We start from the raw sequence: 17,547 nt of genomic DNA, 5'->3' as shown, positions 1-17,547 counted from the left end.
TTGGCTATAAATAAAACAAAGCAATTACACTTTAAAATCAATTATTATATGCTTAAGGTTCAAAGTATCTATATGTATTAATGCTTTTTTTTTTTTGTGTTTTTCAAATTTGATTTAGGGGAATGGTTTAAGACCCAGATACTCTCTGAACCATGATTTGACTTGAAACACCCTCTATAGGGGTGTACCAGAAAGGCCACGATATGATACATAACAATATTTTGAATTTTGGATATACCCTTTATTCCAAATATATATATATATATAATTATCTATCGTTTGCTAAATATATTAATCCTAATATGCCAATTTGTGCCTTAATGTACCAACCAATGTATAAACCAAAAAAGAAAAAGATAATTATGATCATTCTCTAAGTTCGAAAAAAACAAACAAAAAAAAAATGTATCTAATTTGAAATTTTGAACAACTTCCAAATCACTCCTTTCAAGATGTGTAACATGTATTTAAGGTTTCAAGCGGGGTTTATTTTATTTGATAATAAAAAAGAAGGAAAAATCTATGATATCCAAAAGATACAGTATGGAAGGAGTTTTGACCAATTAAAACTTAAACACCTTATTCACTAGCATTATTGTTAAGTTATTTCTCGGATATTATACTGGACACGTGTCGCAGAACGAATGAACTCGCACTGGATCACTCAGTAAAAGTATTTATTTACCTTTCATCTCATTTACACGTGTCGTAATCAAGGGTGTTTCTGTCTATTCCTCCTCTACTGCAGTGGAGCAGGTACACATGTAAACTTACTATTAGTTAAAAAAAGGTAGAAATGAAATCGAAATCTAATAAGTAATAAATATTAGATACTACTCGCCGGCAGGGAGTCGGACTGTATAGCAGTAGAAATGTAGAAATTCCTCTCTGTCTGATTCTGATATCGTAAAAAGCATAAAACCATAAAGCATAAATAGGCCACCAATAAAGACTTTTCGTCCATTTGACGCTTCTTTTTCGGAAGCGCCCGCTCTACTCGTGAGGAAAGAGAGAGAGAGAGAGAGAGAGAGAGAGAGAGAGAGAGAGAGAAGACGAACGAGGGACCGAGAGGAGAAGAAGAATAAGAGCCCAGGATTTCCCGCCGTTTCTCCCTCCCCATCTCCTACGCCTTTCCAACTGCGACGAGAGGTACTCCTTTTCTCTCCTAATTCGGTGTCTAGGGTTTCTCGATTTGTTTCTCTGATTCCGAATTATTATTTTTTCCCTCTTCAAAAGAAACCCTAGTTGCAGTCGAAAATATTTGTTTTAAGAGGATTTGGTCTCTCTAGTTCAACTATATTTTTTTTCGCCTGTTTTGTTTTCATTTCGGTTGTATACGATCTGGCTTCACTAAGGCGTTGGAATTTTCTGATTCTATCTTCGAAACTCTACATGCATGAACTTTTGCGGATAATTTAGGGTTTCTATTTTGCATCCTGTAATTCATGTAGACGCTGTTTCTACCAACTTTTCGGATCTGGATTCCATGAAATTAGTCTATGGTAGTTGTGTTTATGTGATCTAAGGTTCATGATTGGTCGATTTCGTGGTGGGGGGGATATATTTTCGTTGCCGGAGCCTTTCTCTTTCAACATTCTTACAGTTTGGCATCTAGGTCCTGCGAATGTTTACATAGGTGGAGCTTTCAGCAATAACCCGATTCTGATTATATTTGGATGACGCTTCTTTTTCCTGGTTGGTTGTCATTGCCATCCTTATTTCGTTTTTGTGATACGTTTTTTTTTTTTTTTCTTTTTGTTTCGGTTAATTGTAGGGTTTCATCCTTGGTTTGCGTGGGGGTCTTGGTGATCGGTGCTGGGAGTTTCGGCTGTGGATAAGGGTCCTATTGGAAGGTTTCGATTTCATCTAGGATTATACTTTTATCGGGAAGGTTCTTGCTGGTCTTATTGTGTTCATAACTGTCTGTTGGGATTCAGAATTTTATTGCCTGTTGATCCACGTATACTCCACGAAATCGACTCTGGACCCTGTCCAGTTGAGAGGCTTAATTTTTGGTCTAGCATTTTTACGTGTGATCTTCTGTTTGCTTCGTTGGATATGGCTGCAACTGCATCTGCTTCCAGTGGTCCACGTTATGCACCCGAGGATCCCACACTACCCAAACCATGGAAAGGTTTGGTCGATGGGAGTACAGGATATCTTTACTTTTGGAATCCAGAGACCAATGTTACTCAGTATGAGAGGCCTGTTGCCTCCTCGCCCATGCCACAGAAACCTTCTTCTCTGCCTATAAGTTCATCTGTTCAAATTCAACCATCCTTTCAAGGACAACATCATAATGGTGGCAGTAAAGAAGATGGCCGTTATAATGGGAGCACCAATTCTGCAAGTTCTGGAGCAAAGAATTACCAGGTATTTTCTCTCCTAATATGCAACAATATTCAAGATAATCTGTCATATGGATAAATAGTTAAAAGAAGAGTACAGATGAAATTGTTCATTTCATCCTTTTAGGTGTAGGTTTTTACTATCTTTCATGACTTGCTTCTCCAGATGCAGATGGAACGTGTTGAGCCCCTGATTTGTAGTCGATGGATTTAGAGTTAGGTCTTTTTCTGGGGGGGATTATGGTGCTAAGGGGCCATTTGATAACAAATAAAGTGGCTAAACTGAACTGAATGACCTATTACTTTGTCTTTTAGTAGATAAAATAAATAAATACCTAAGATATTTGAGAATTTAGTATTCAACCCAACTTCAGCTTCAGCCATTAAGGAGCTCAAAATCTCCTTAATAGCTTATTCAATAAAAGACAGCAATAAGCCATTCTGGTCAGTCACTTCAGTGGTTATCAAATGGAAGTCTGCACTTGGCATCAGTTGATATAATTCTACTATTATACTATGTTTCTATTGTCTAGTATATACTGTTTCACATGATACAAAGTTTAAATTGTTGGAACTGCACCTATGTTTATTTGTTACAATTATACTTAGCAGTGGTGTTAAAGATATGGCAAAGGATTTTCAGCCCCTGACGTTGGGCTGTATGGATATTTTATTTTCTAACTTGATACAATATGCTTTGGTTTTTTATTGGTGTGTGTTATTGGATAGCATGATTGTCCCACTTATTTATTATTATTTTCATGTCAGAGTGCAAGAGGTGGGAGTTCTCATTCCCATAATATCTCTAATGGGTCTGGTACATACAACCATGGGCATGGACAACCTTCAAGGCCGTCTACCAGAGGACATGGATCTTCAGACATGGGAAGTGGTTTATCTGCAGAGTCCTATCGCCATCAACATGAAATAACTGTTTCCGTAAGTATCTAAATAGCAGCTTTATGATTTTTCTATTTGGTTATCTCCTTAACAGTTTTGTAGATGCCTCAAAACCCATAAACCTTGATATTGCAGCTGACTGTTTTTCATTTTATCTGCTTTACTGAGTCTAGTTGGTACCTGAAGGTACCTTTCTTGAGTTTCTTGCATGTTTTAATTGATTTTTCCCAATGGGGTTTCATTGGATTTATCATCTTTTGGTCCCAAGAAGGTGATTTTTTTAACATGATTCCAAGTACTTATCTTGTTTGGCCTACTCATGCTTTGGTTGAAAATAAAACCCATAGGTAGATTTTTAATATTTGAAGCAGACAATAAGCATAAACTCTTAGCATTTAAGTTTTCTTGTCATTGATATTTTTTCGGAAGTGGAAATTTTGGGGTTTGATGGTTGATGCACACTCTACCAGATTACCATTGTGTTGATGATCATTAAAATCATTTTATTAGTTGGATCTTTGTTGTACTGTCTAATCTCATCTTCACTTTCCAGTCAACCACTTCTCATGCTGAGCTTAATGGGTCTGGTATATACCTGTGGGCATGGACAACCTTCAAGGTTGTCTACCAGAGGACATGGGTCTTTAGACATGGGAAATGGTTTATCTGTGGAGTCTAATTGCTGTCAACAGTGGGTTAATTTTATTATGTTGGTTAACGGTTTGATTTTGTTTTCTTTATTTATGTAAAACCTTCTCAGGGAGATGATATACCTACACCCTTCACAACATTCGAATCTACTGGTTTTCCCTCAGAGATTCTTAGAGAGGTATTATTTATGCTTCCTCTTAGTCTTTACATATGTATGCACAGCTATGATGCAAGTTTTTGTAAGTTTTCTCAGTTCTGTACCTGAACAGTTTTTAATATACAATTTTTTATAATCGCTGGAGGTCCATTGTTGAACTTCAGTCTCATGTGCATTTTTCCATCTGTACTTTGTTTTGTCGCAGGTGCGATATTTGCTCCAGGGAGGAGCTAATGTCGTACGCTGTGCCGCCCTCCTTGTGGCGGGCTTGCATATAGTTGGAGCGCCCCTATGCGGTGGACCAATTTTTGAGAAGGGCTTTCAAAATCACTCAGTTCGTGGCCGGGCTGCCGCCGGTGATGGTTCAGTCTGCCACTCGGTCCAAACAGAAGGCCTTTTTCTCCTGCTCCAGCTTGCATCCGCAAGCAGCGGCCGTCTGCGCATGGAGGACAACGCTTCTTGTAGCGTTTCCAAGTCCTATGGTTAAATCCAAACAAGAAAAACAAACAGAAAGATAAACTTGAGCCGGTACCTCTCCTCATGGGGGTCGCTGGTTGTTTCCTTTTCCAGGTACATCATGCAGGGTTCTCTGCTCCGACACCAATCCAAGCTCAGACATGGCCAATTGCTCTACAAGGTCGTGATATTGTGGCCATTGCAAAGACAGGGTCGGGGAAGACCTTGGGTTACCTAATGCCGGGGTTTGTTCATCTGAAACGTTGCCGTAATAATTCACAAATGGGTCCAACTGTACTGGTACTTGCTCCAACAAGGGAATTGGCAACCCAAATACAAGATGAAGCTGTGAAGTTTGGCAGATCATCAAGGATTTCTTGCACGGTCTGTTACTTGTGGCTCCACATTTCTTTCATCCATTGCAGGCATATGTTGTTTTTTTTGGTGCTACATAATTTTTTTTCAGAGATGACTAGCTTTTTGATGGTCTTAATACTGATTTTGTTTTGTTTTGGAATTGCATGAAACTGATTCTTGAGCATCAATTCAAATAACCTCCCGTATGTTGCGTTTATTATTTCAACCTCTGCAATTATTGGGACAGGCCAACACAATGGATAAATGGTTTATGGTTGTTTAGATATCAACCTCTGCATTTATCTCCTTGCATTTCAATGATTTTCTTATTAGCTATAAAAAAGATAAGTGGATGTTATCTAAAACGGACATCCAGAACCATGTCTTTGGTCTTCCACTGAAGCATATTTGAAGAATATGAGGATTTTTGAGAAGATACTTAGGGCGCATTTGTTTTTTGGATTTTGAGAGGGGGGTAAGCTAGTCAATGGGATTTTGGGTTTCCCATTGATCAAGATACCTATGGTCTTTTTTCAGATTTATGTGGGGGGTCCACAGAAAATTTATTTTCCCTGGGTAGTGACCCATCTCTCAGGTGGGTTACTTTTTCACTTGGGGGAAGTTGCCAACACTTGGGTGGAACAAAATTGCCCCTTTTAATAATATGGATTTTTATGGCTAAACGGTCATTGTTTTATTTACTTGGGAAATAAAAGAACATGGGTAAATGCACTTACCCGGGCAAGTGCTTCCTGAAATACAATGTATAACATGTTTAACAGATCAGGCATGGAATACAATGTATGACATGTTTAACATAACCACCACCATGCCGAAATGAATTCTCTGTTTACATACTTCATTTTATATTCTAAGCCTTCACTGCAGAAACGTTTATTGGTAGGTAATGATATTTGTGTGTATTGATTGCTGACATCGCTTCCCTTGTTTGTCTGTGGTTGAAGTGTTTGTATGGTGGAGCCCCAAAAGGTCCTCAGCTGAGAGATCTGGACCGGGGAGCAGATATTGTGGTTGCCACTCCTGGCCGGTTAAATGATATTTTGGAGATGAGAAGAATTAGCCTCCGCCAAGTTTCATACCTTGTGCTTGATGAGGCAGACCGCATGTTGGACATGGGTTTTGAACCTCAGATCCGGAAGATTGTGAAAGAAGTGCCTGCTCGCCGTCAGACCCTCATGTACACAGCAACATGGCCCAAGGAGGTCCGCAAAATTGCAGCCGATTTACTTGTTAATCCAGTTCAGGTTAATATTGGCAGCATAGATGAGCTTGTTGCCAACAAAGCTATTACCCAGGTTTGCTCCAAGAAAACCTTTCATTTACTGATGTTACTGTTATGTGAAGTTGTGTATATTCTTTTGTTTGCATTTTCAATTTCTAGTTTTAAACATATTTGCATGGTTTTTTCTGTTATTTGTTCACCCATCATGACATGAAAATTGATAGGCTCATATGGTTACTCCATCTTCTGCAGTATGTTGAAGTGGTGACACCAATGGAGAAACAGAGACGATTGGAACAGATATTACGATCTCAAGAACCTGGCTCTAAAGTTATAATCTTTTGCTCCACCAAGAAGATGTGTGACCAGTTGGCTCGCACCATTACCCGCCAGTTTGGTGCAGCAGCTATTCATGGTGACAAATCACAGGGTGAAAGGGATTATGTGTTGAACCAGTTCCGCACTGGGAGATCTCCAATACTAGTAGCAACTGATGTTGCGGCTAGAGGACTGGATATCAAAGACATCAGGTTAGTAACTACCTGTTTTCTGCTTTTGTCCTCAACCTCTGCCTTCAAAATGGCAATTTATTCCTCCTATTTTTGGGTGCTTGTTTCAATATCCTAATTGTAGCTCTGGTTTATATTCTTATTCGGGGTTTTTTTTAGCTCAGATTGTGGCAAGAAAACATTTGAACCGGATCTTCTATTTTGCAGGGTGGTCATCAATTATGATTTTCCCACCGGCATTGAAGATTATGTTCATAGGATTGGGAGGACTGGAAGGGCAGGAGCCACCGGTGTTGCTTATACATTTTTCTGTGACCAAGATGCAAAGTATGCATCTGATCTTGTAAGGGTTTTAGAAGGTGCTAACCAACGCGTTCCACCTGAAATCCGAGACATGGCTGCACGTGGTGGTGGGATGGGCAGAACTCGACGCCAGTGGGGTTCTGGATCTGGTGGGCGTGATGGCGGGCGTGGACGGAACAATGAACCCAATTATGGTGGAAGGGGTGGGCGAGGTGGCCCTCCACTATCATCAGGTAGGCTAGAGAGAGGTCAAGGGGGTCGTGGATCTGATCGTGAGCCTCGTGACAGGTATTATAGCCATTCACTGATCCCTCCATCTCTTGAATGAAAGCTGGTTATCTTTTGATACAACTCACTGGAAAAAAAATGTCAACAGGGATAGGCACGATCGGGTTTACAATGATGGCCATGATGTGGAGAATCGTGAAAGGTATGATAGGGGGGGCTACACTACAAATAATTTGGATCACCGTGCTGTGGATCGGGGTAGAATCCGCAGCCGCAGCCACAGCCGAAGCCCCAACAAGGTGCCTGGATGGGGCCGTAGCCATAGCCATAGCCCTAGCCGTAGTCCCAACAAGGTGCCTGGATGGGGTCGTAGCCGTAGTCGTAGCCCTAGCCGAAGCCCCAACAAGGTGCCTGGATGGGGCCATGGTCGTAGCAATAGCAAGAGCCACAGCCATAGTCGAAGCCGTAGCCGTAGCCGTAGCCATAGCCTTGACAGGTTTGGTCGGCCCCTGCCTGGAAGAGGACATTCTCCGGTACATAGAAGAGAGACTTCACCAAATGTTCATAGGTCAATGGGCCGTTCACCAGCATATCAGAAGCGGCAAAGGGGATCACCATACCATGGTGAAAGTGAGAGAGATGCCGGGAAACCTGTCCACTCCCAGAGTCCACAGCGTGAAAGGTCACACAGCTCGTCTGATGGGAGAGCGAATGAGAAGGAAACTTATGATTCGCCTCATCAGTGGGGAAGATCACCAGCTCATGGACGGGAAAATGGAGGGTTTACCAATGTGAGTGGCTCACCTTATCGGGGGGATGAAGAGGAAGGCATGATATCACCGGAGGAAGAGGGCATAATTCCAGCTGATGAAGAAGGAATGATTCCGGAGGACGAGGGGGATGTAGGAAGGACTGAAGAACCTGATTCACTTGGCAAATATTGATGATGTGCATGCGAATGCGATGAAAATGTCTTCTCGCGCTCTGGGCACTTCTTTTTTGATTTTTTTTAGGATTCTTTTTGATAATTTTGTGGTGATTTTGGGAATTGTTGTAGTAGCTAAAAATTGGCCAAGTGTAACTGTATTACTACTCTACTCTACCATAAAGGAATGGACAAACAGGCATAGGGCAAAGCTGATAGATATGTTCTTATAATCACAGTTACTACTAGAAACGGGCGGAAATATAATTCTTGCATGTTTCCATTCCTACTTTTTTTCTCTCGATCTTTTTCTGTGGTGGTGGGGAGTCTTCTTGGCAATTAAGGAATGATGTGTATTTGATGACAAACGAAAACATTTTCCACTGGTTACCTCATCCCCTCTTATAGACAATCAAGGATGCCAGCGTTCCCTAGTGTTGCACCCCAATAAAGAGTTGTTTAAGAAAATTGAGAGAATTAACCGAAGGAAACTTGCTGAGTGGAAAGCTGGAACCTGGAAGGGTTACATTCCTTATCCACCATTTGCATTGTTCTTCGTTTAAATTTCCCGAGTGAAACCAAAGAAGTTTTCCTTGGGTGATGAATAAGATGGAAAATCAACAAACTTGGGTAAATGGAGCTCAATTTGTAAGCACACAGAAAAATGGTGGATGGGGCTTCAGACAGATGATTGTGACATGCATTCAAAGCAGGATGGGAAGTGTTGATCCAATTATCCAACCTAATAAACCTTTGGGTGCAATTGATTAAAAATAAGTATCTCGGATGGAAGGATTTAAAGAATTGGATGGGAGATAGTTTTTTTTTTTTTTTATCAATAACTAACTTTTATTAAGAATTAAGATGGAAAATTACAACTGGAATGGAGGGGTAAAGAATCTTAATCCTTCCTGTCACAACCAAAAAACAGATTTCAAGAGAGCCCAAAAGAAATTTGCTCTTCCCACCCCCTGTTTAGCCAAAGTGTCTGCCATAGAGTTAGCACTCCTCTTGGCCCATTGAACCCTTGTATGCATGTTTTGAGTTAACTGATTAATTTTCTTTTTTTTCATTTGAAAACTTCCACAGGCTGTGCTCTTCCTTCTGCAACCATCTAACAGTCAGCCGAGAGTCACCTTCCACCAGCAAATTACTTATCTTCAACTGCCTCTCTCTTTTAATCCCTTCTAGAGCTGCCAAAATTTCAGCTTTGATCAGAACAATCAATTTAAGTTTGGAGTGACATTTCGGTTGGTGATAATATTAGTGGCATCGCTCGTAACGAAGAAAATATTCAACTTGCTGAATTCATTAATCCTATCAATCACTAATGGAGGGAAGGCAAAATTTTAGAGAGGGTTCCTCAAGAAATATGGAATAAGATTAGATCTATTATTATTCGTTCTAGAGAAAAGGAAGATGAAATGATTTCGAGACCTGAGACCAAAGGTAACTTTGCAATTAGTCCAGCATATTCCATTCTTGAAAAGGAGAATGATGGTTTCTACAACCAGTGCCCACCCTGAAATTTGGAAATTAAAATGTATATAAAAAATAAGATACCTTATCTTCTATTAAATAAAAAATTATTGAGCAAAACAAGATTATAGAAAATTGGGTATGAATTTAGGATTTGTTTGTTTTGCAATCAGAATTGAATCAAAATCCTTTGAAATTGGAATCTGAATAATCTATTCCCATAGCCTGTTTGGTTCAGACAAAAATAAGAATGAGAATTAAAATCAGCTGGAATGAGATTTCATTCCCAAGGGAGAGGCAGGAAATGACCATTCCCTCAAATGGAAGAATGTCATTCCAGAAGGAATGAGAATAAAATTTCAATTCCACCCAACTAAACAGTTGGAATCGGAATAACTCATTCCAATTCTGATTTCAAACCCCTATTCCCGCAAACCAAATGGGGCCTTAGATGTGAACTGCCCATATTGTGGTGATGAAGAAGACGTTAATCATATTTTATTAAATGTCAAGTTGCTGTTCAGGTGTGGCTAATTCTGGATCGATCATTCGTACACCACAGAAGAATGAACCTATGTTAGATTGGTGGAACTGATTAAAGAATAGGGGAGGCATTGATTTATGTTGCTTTAGTTTACTGAGTAACATTAGCAGAAGAGCCTACAGAGGAAGGTCCGGATATTCTGACCTTCTAGGAAGGTAGTTGTTATTGGGTACACGAGGTCTTTTGGGGCTTCAGAAATCTGAAATCTGCAATAACTCATGTCATGTGACTCCATCCCTGATCTTGTAATTAACCTAATTAATTATATAATAAATTTAATATATTTTTATTCGTTTCTTTGATATCAAGCACCCCACCTAATAAATGTAGTAATATCTGATATTGAATTAGGGATATTTAAGCTATCAAAGAATGGATAAGGACTTAAGCTTGAATATTAATATTTACTTAACATGATTAAGTGCTTTTTGAATACTGGAAAATAAATGATGATATCCTATTGCCAACGATACCCTTGAATTCAAGCCATTTCTATATTTGGTACCTTTGCAATGTTCCACTTTCAGCACCTATTTCAACAATTAATTATCAAATGGCCCGTAAGAGAGGGGAGCTTAACCGTCACAATTAATAAGCAATGCTAACCGTTCGATAAGCCTTCGGATCAACGGTCACAAATCCACTAAAAATGCCATCCCCCTGCCTATTAATAAAAAGCTTCAGAACCCCACAACACCAAATACAACTCAACTGTCTCCCTTTGTTTCTGCTATTCTCTTTATCTCTTTCATGGAGTTGGGATTATTCTACAGAGCTGGTCTTGCATACCAGCCAATGTTTTCATTGGGAAATTGCTCCAACCCCAATTCTGGTGATGGGTTTTCTCAAGAAGCTTCCTCATTAAAACGATATTCCCAAGATCTTCACCATGCTCATCATTTTCCTGGTGATGGGTCATCATCAATCATGACATATGGATTTCCAATTCCACGGTTCGATCAGGTGGGAACAACAGCAAGTGGGTATTCAAAAAACTTGAGAGTATTCGAGTCTAAGCCTTTTGTAGAAAATGGTGGAGATGTAGTCATGGAGTCATTTCAGAGTAAGAGCTTATTGAATTATGATCAGAGAACTCCAGGGAGCTACATGGCAGAAAAAGATATAAGTCATCAGCCACAAAATCTTGGAGAAACCGAGTCGACTAATTTGGGGTTGCCATATGAAGCTCCATGCATCGTCCCTGCTGACAATGGATTGCATAGGAAAGTTGGCTTAAACAAGAGGAGAGTGTCAGTAAGAAAAACAGGCAAACTTGATGAGAGAAACAAGGTAGTTAAAGCACAATGGACCAATGAAGAAGACAGGTACTTATATTTCTTACTTGATCTTCTTACTAGTAAGTAGTTTTGATTTCTATATTTGAAATTGATGTTAAAATATATACAAGTAGAAGTATTGATCATGCAAATGTGTACATGCACAGAGTACTAGTCGAGTTGGTGAAGCAGTATGGAATGAGAAAATGGTCTTATATTGCTCAACAATTGAACGGGAGGATAGGAAAACAGTGTCGAGAGAGATGGTACAATCATCTGAGACCTGATATCAAGGTTCTTCTTTTCTCCTCCCCTTAGCTAACTCCTTTGCTTCCTTTCTCTTTGTTGAATCCACATGCATATTCCATATATAATCAAATTCAAATGGGTTATATACATACATATACATGCATGCATACATCTCTACATGCATCAATCATCATCATAATCCTTATCCCAACCATATGGGATTGGCTACATGAACCCTATTTAGCCATTCCATTTTGTTTAGTGTCATATGCTGAGGCTTTCTACCAGAAAAACAGCATTTTTGCAGAAGTCAAAAATTAAACTTCCTTTTTGCTACGCGCTGATAAGTGTAATTACTAACTTTGTTGGTTTGTAAATACGTGGCATTTCTTTGACATTGTGTAATTGTTAAAGCATGTACATACAAGATTGACGGTTATGCACTGTTCTGGCATTAATGCATGCATTACATACATGCATACATACATGTATTATTATGTATATTCATCATATCCCTGTGTGAATTTTATTTGCAGAAAGAAATATGGACGGAGGAAGAGGACAGAATTCTAGTGCAAGCCCATGCAGAATTAGGAAACAAATGGGCAGAAATTGCAAAAAGATTGCCAGGAAGGACTGAAAACTCCATAAAAAACCATTGGAATGCAACCAAAAGAAAGCAATTATCAAAGAGACAATATTGCCGAGGTTCAAAATATGCAAAATCAAGCTCACTCTTACAAGACTACATTAAGAGCTTAGCTGCAGCATCTTCGGCCGGGACGGATTACATACAACAAGACGAGTATCTCACCCACTCAAACATGCCATCTATTCAAACCATGATCACATCATCACCAACTGATGAACAAGAGACCAAAGATTATTGTGCTGGTGATCGGTTAGTCCCTGCAGCTTTTGATTTAGACTTCGACATGCCGGATTATTTTTCTTTTGATGCAAAACTGCTTGATGATAGATGCAGCATTGAATCTTTGTTTGAGGAGATGCTCTGTGTATCTGTTGTGGATGAGAAAAGTTGGAAGATGGAGAGGCCTCTGCCTCTGGACTGTGAAGCGAAGAGGGAGATGGATTTGGTGGAGATGATCACTCAAGGCAACCATTAATTCCAATATCAATGAATGATGTTATCATTAATCTTTAGATTAGAAAATAAAAGGGGAGAGATATATAAGGCTTAGGTGTAGATGTAGATGATAATGATGATGATGAAAAAGGGAGTGAGAAGGAAGCTATAGAAAACGTTAACACAATTAGTTAATGCTTTAATGGTGTTGTGCATAACATGTGCTGTGGAGTTGTTTATTAGGAAATTTGGACTAAATGCATGCATGAGCTTGTTTTTGTTGTTATTATAGTTATTGTTGTAATCTCCCTTTGTTTTGTTTTTTTTTTAGGGTTTTGAGTGTAATCATCCTTGCTGGTTCACATGAACTTCCTGAATGTCTACACTGCAGTATGAGCTGTGAAGCTTAAGCCATGCATGTATTGTAATCACTAATCACATACATGCATGCATGGGTCATGGGACATGGGTGGATAATATTTCATCTATATATGCTTTGCTTACTAATGTAATGGATGCTTAATTTGATTTTACTTTTTTCTTTTTGCCTGCAAAATTTGGCTTATTTTAAAGTGTATTAAAATTTCCCTAATTAAAGATATTGGCTCCATGTACTTTGCTGCTATTAAAGATTATGAATGAATAGCCAGTAAAGGTGGCGTTGGATTACGATCGCTGAAGGACAAGGTGCCCACTCTTGGGCCATTCTTAGTGGGTCACTGGGTCCCGTCCATTATGTATATCAATGGATTTCACGACGCCATCACTGGGTCATGATTTAAGATTTTAGGAATCTAACGAATTGGACATGCCAATATCAATCCATTATTGATCTAAGCCGTCCAAGCTAGTGGGAGACTGTAGAGGTGTAAATGGGGCTTTGTCACCCGTGGTTTGGCACGAATTTGGACCGATCTGATACAATGGTTTTTGGGCCATGTCAGCCCCAGCATGATTGTATGGGCCGTATTAGGTTTGGGGTTTTAGGTTCGTGGCCCAGCATGGTCCATATATATTATATATATATATATATATAAATATAATATAATATAATTATAATTATATAATAATATATAATATATTAATAAAGTAAACAATTGTTTTCAAGTTTATTATACCAATTTATCTAATTATTGTATACATCAAAATTTATATAAGATTAAAATTTTAATTTTTTTTAAATAAATAACTTTGGCCCGATCCACGGCCCAGCTTTGCTCAAGACTTAGCTCACAGACCAGTCCGGCTCACAGCATGGCACTGCACGGACCTGCACAGCTTGGGCCATGAGCCCTATCGGGACGATCCCCTAAATTATCCCAGGGAAAGGTAACATGGCCCATTTTACACCTCTAGGAGACTGGGAGTGGGGTTCGAAAAAAATGATCAGGACAATACTATAAATATTATAAATATGAAATAGTTTAGTGTTTAGGGTAGTTATAGGCCTCGGAAGTTAGTTAGTAATTGTGATTTGGGGAACAGTTAGATGTTGTTGACGGCTCTAAAGGAGCAAGCAATTAAGAGGCAGACCGCGTTTGGGAGTGCTTCTTCAATGGGTTTTTGGTGCTATGTAGAGAGAAGTGATGTAGGTATATAAGCTCGTGTCTGAGTAGCTGGGACAAGGTCTTGCTGAATCAGTCCTTTTGAACCGTCGTATTACTCAGAGGTTAGTTTGGTCTGAGAAAACAACCGGTTCCGTTTCACCCCTAACTTTTTTTTTTAACGAGAAATTATTGATTTGATCAACGACCCTGTAGGTTTAACAATAGAGCTGGCTTGACAAATATTGCTGAACGACTTGATAGGGCGTTTGTTAATGTTGCTTGGAGGGAGATGTTTCCACAAGCAATGGTGTATCACTTACCGGCCATACAATTAGACCATTGACGGTTTTTACTAAATCCAATGGTATTGGTTGTTGTACTCGAAATGTCCGTCGAGCTTTCTATCATTTTGGTAATGTTTTCATACAGATGACTAATATTCGGAGTGAGATCAATATCCTGCAGCAACAAGACACACACCGCTTATTTTGGTACTGTTTTGGGAACAACGCTCTCGAGATTTATGGTTAAGAGAAGGCGAGTTTACAGCAAAATCAGCATTCAAGGTATAACAAATTTTGGAGATCAACTATTCCTGTGGGCTGTGGAAAATATTACATAATGGGTTGCCAACTCGTGACAAGTTGTTCGAAAGTACTGTAGATACTATGTGCCTATGTGGTTGCTCTGACTCTGATACTGAAAAGGCAAAACATCTATTTTGGAGTTGCAACTTTGCAAGAACTACTTGGTTAGGGTCACCAGTCACCACTAAGTTGGCGTTCAGATCAGGTCTCTTCTTATCTCTTTCTGTAAGTGCTTGGCTTCGAGAGTGTGTGATGCAAGTTGATATTGCAGATGATGGGTTCACATCTCCCACAACACATTCCTACCTTGTATTGAAAACATCTTCCGATGATAGAATCAGAACCGATAATGCCGTCATCGGGAAATGTTCTCAATACACGACGGGGGATGTACCGTGGGACGTTGTGGGGCAGCCCCTTGTGAACTCACAGATGATACTCCTAATCTTCTATTGCTGAGTTCACCATGAAGACAATCATCTTATGGAAACTCTGGGATGTTCGAAATAAGGTGGTGTTTCATGGTTGGAATGGCTCTCCTAAAGAAGTAATTGGGAGTGCTATAAATTTTTTTGATGAATGGATGGCCTTAGGTGGCATTCATACGACTGAACTCACTCAGTACACTCTTAAACACTCGAGATATGACCCTACAATGTGCTGTTTGTAATGCGGATATTGTTGTGTACCTTATGCTGCTGTAAAGGATAACGAAGGGGCAATTGCTTGGTGTGTTATGGATGGGGATTATAAATTTGTTGAGGCTGGTGTTTGGCCAACTACATTTACAGAACCGGAAGCTGCAGAAGCCTTTGCAATCTTTCATTCTCTGCAACGGGTGCTGAGATTTAAAAGATCAGAAGATTACATAATTGCTGACACCATTGGGATATCTTCACAATTCACAATTTCGTGCTGTTTCATTTCAGCACATCAGACATCATGAAAATCATATAGCTCATACTTTGGCTACTACCTTTAGACATTGTACTTGTGCTCAAATTTGGGACCATTCCAGATCCCCTCCTGATGTTATTTGCAATCTCAACAATGCATAATTTCCGTTTGCAGCAAAAATATATATATACAAACATCACACTTATACCTAAATCCTATTTGGTGGGGACGTGTTATTGCACCTTGCACGTACCGGATTCAATGGCTTACCATTACCATTTTAACTTAAAACAGTCCCAACCAAACAGCCGTTTGATTACCATTGAAATGACAATTGCTACATGGAGCTCATGCATCACCGTTCCCAACTTGTACTAAACACCTTTAATAGCAGAGTAATCATGGAGTTCTTTTTCGTTAGAAGAGCATTGGTTGGAGCTTTCGGCCGGTGACCAACATGCTAACATCAGAGACCGGATCTGCTTCTCACACGCACATCCGATCATGCATTGGGAACATCTCCCGTATTTATTAGTTATTATTCACGAGAGATATTCCCAATACACGGTAGATGTGCCTGTGAGGCGCCCATTTGTGACGAGCAGATCCTATCACGTAACATCACCCGTTTCAATTTTAAAATTCTCTCGCCCAACAAAAAAGAATTCCAAAATTCTCTCAAACATGAGCATCCGCGTGACCTTGTTTTCTTTTTTGTAGGTTAAGTGCACTGAAACCCAATGCAGAATTCTGAATTATAGCCCCTTTATAAATCACATCTTATCTGTGGTACAACGGTCAGGATTCTTCCTCCCTATACGGTGGAACTAAATAATTCAGAGTTGGGTTGATCAGTCATTCTCCCTAAATTTATAGGCTTCACCGTAAAAAATGGGGCCCATGTATTTTATTAGTGGCATGAAACCTCATCATTGGTCCGGTCAGGATTCTTCCTCCTCATACGGTGGAACTAAATAATTCAGAGTTGGGTTGATCAGTCATTCTCCCTAAATTTATAGGCTCCACCATAAAAAATGGGGCCTATGTATTTTATTAGTGGCATGAAACCTCATCATTGGTCCGGTCAAGTCAAGAAGAACCCTCTGGAGATCAACTATTGTTAGCACCCAATTTTTGCTCAGTCCATTCTTTAACCCATCTCTTACATTCTGGATACCTGATCGGACCACACCAATCGCTTTAAAACATGCCTAAACCCTAAGAAACCAAATTTTAGCTCAAATGCCCATAAATCCACCGTTAAATCTACTTGATTCCCTTTTAATGGTCTTGATTATGCCACATCACCATACTTGATCCCTAATCAAAATCCATCACGTGAAACAAAATCCTCAAACAACCAATCATGCAAAAATTCCAACCTCAAATTCTTGGATTTAGCCAATCATTTATCAGAGATCCCATTTCGACGCATATAACACTACGATTCTCCTTGAACCTAAAACTCATGATCTGTATACACCTAACACAATCAAACCCTTCCAACAGCCTCATAATCTCAATCAATACCTACCCACCAAATTTTATCCCAAAATTCCCTCGTTCGACATAACATCAAGCTTAAATTCTGTTTTGACGAATCTTATTGATCAAAAGCTCACCTGTCACAAACCTCCATCATCCAAGCCCTATTGGAACAATCAGATCCCACCACCATGTTCAGTGACCCAAAGAATCCGAGAACGTCAAATTTCACGACTAAACACCTCAATTTGATCGTTGAAAAATCAAGATTATATTCCGGACTCTCTTGTTGATTGAAAAACCATTAGCTATGACCAT

General features: G+C 39.5%; 2 protein-coding genes across 2 annotated transcripts; both read left to right on the top strand.

Annotated features, from left to right (window-relative positions):
- The first annotated feature begins 858 nt into the window (after positions 1 to 858).
- Positions 859 to 8,366, top strand: LOC104591406 (ATP-dependent RNA helicase-like protein DB10). The gene is made up of 9 exons (XM_010250204.3): positions 859 to 1,149; positions 1,775 to 2,373; positions 3,117 to 3,287; positions 4,009 to 4,077; positions 4,627 to 4,896; positions 5,835 to 6,185; positions 6,365 to 6,642; positions 6,829 to 7,212; positions 7,301 to 8,366. The coding sequence occupies exons 2-9, from the start codon at positions 2,059 to 2,061 to the stop codon at positions 8,094 to 8,096; spliced, it is 2,634 nt and encodes an 877-aa protein (XP_010248506.1). The 5' UTR covers positions 859 to 1,149; positions 1,775 to 2,058; the 3' UTR covers positions 8,097 to 8,366.
- Positions 8,367 to 10,327: 1,961 nt separating this feature from the next.
- LOC104591955 (transcription factor MYB98-like) lies at positions 10,328 to 13,730 on the top strand. The gene is made up of 2 exons (XM_088886420.1): positions 10,328 to 11,671; positions 12,163 to 13,730. Exons 1-2 carry the CDS (start codon positions 11,537 to 11,539, stop codon positions 12,751 to 12,753), a joined length of 726 nt encoding a protein of 241 aa, XP_088742546.1. The 5' UTR covers positions 10,328 to 11,536; the 3' UTR covers positions 12,754 to 13,730.
- Positions 13,731 to 17,547: the final 3,817 nt, after the last annotated feature.

The sequence above is a fragment of the Nelumbo nucifera genome, chromosome 4, assembly GCF_055504915.1.
Source record: "Nelumbo nucifera cultivar China Antique chromosome 4, China Antique-T2T, whole genome shotgun sequence".
NCBI lineage: Eukaryota > Viridiplantae > Streptophyta > Magnoliopsida > Proteales > Nelumbonaceae > Nelumbo > Nelumbo nucifera.
This window is presented reverse-complemented; position numbering and strand designations above follow the sequence as displayed.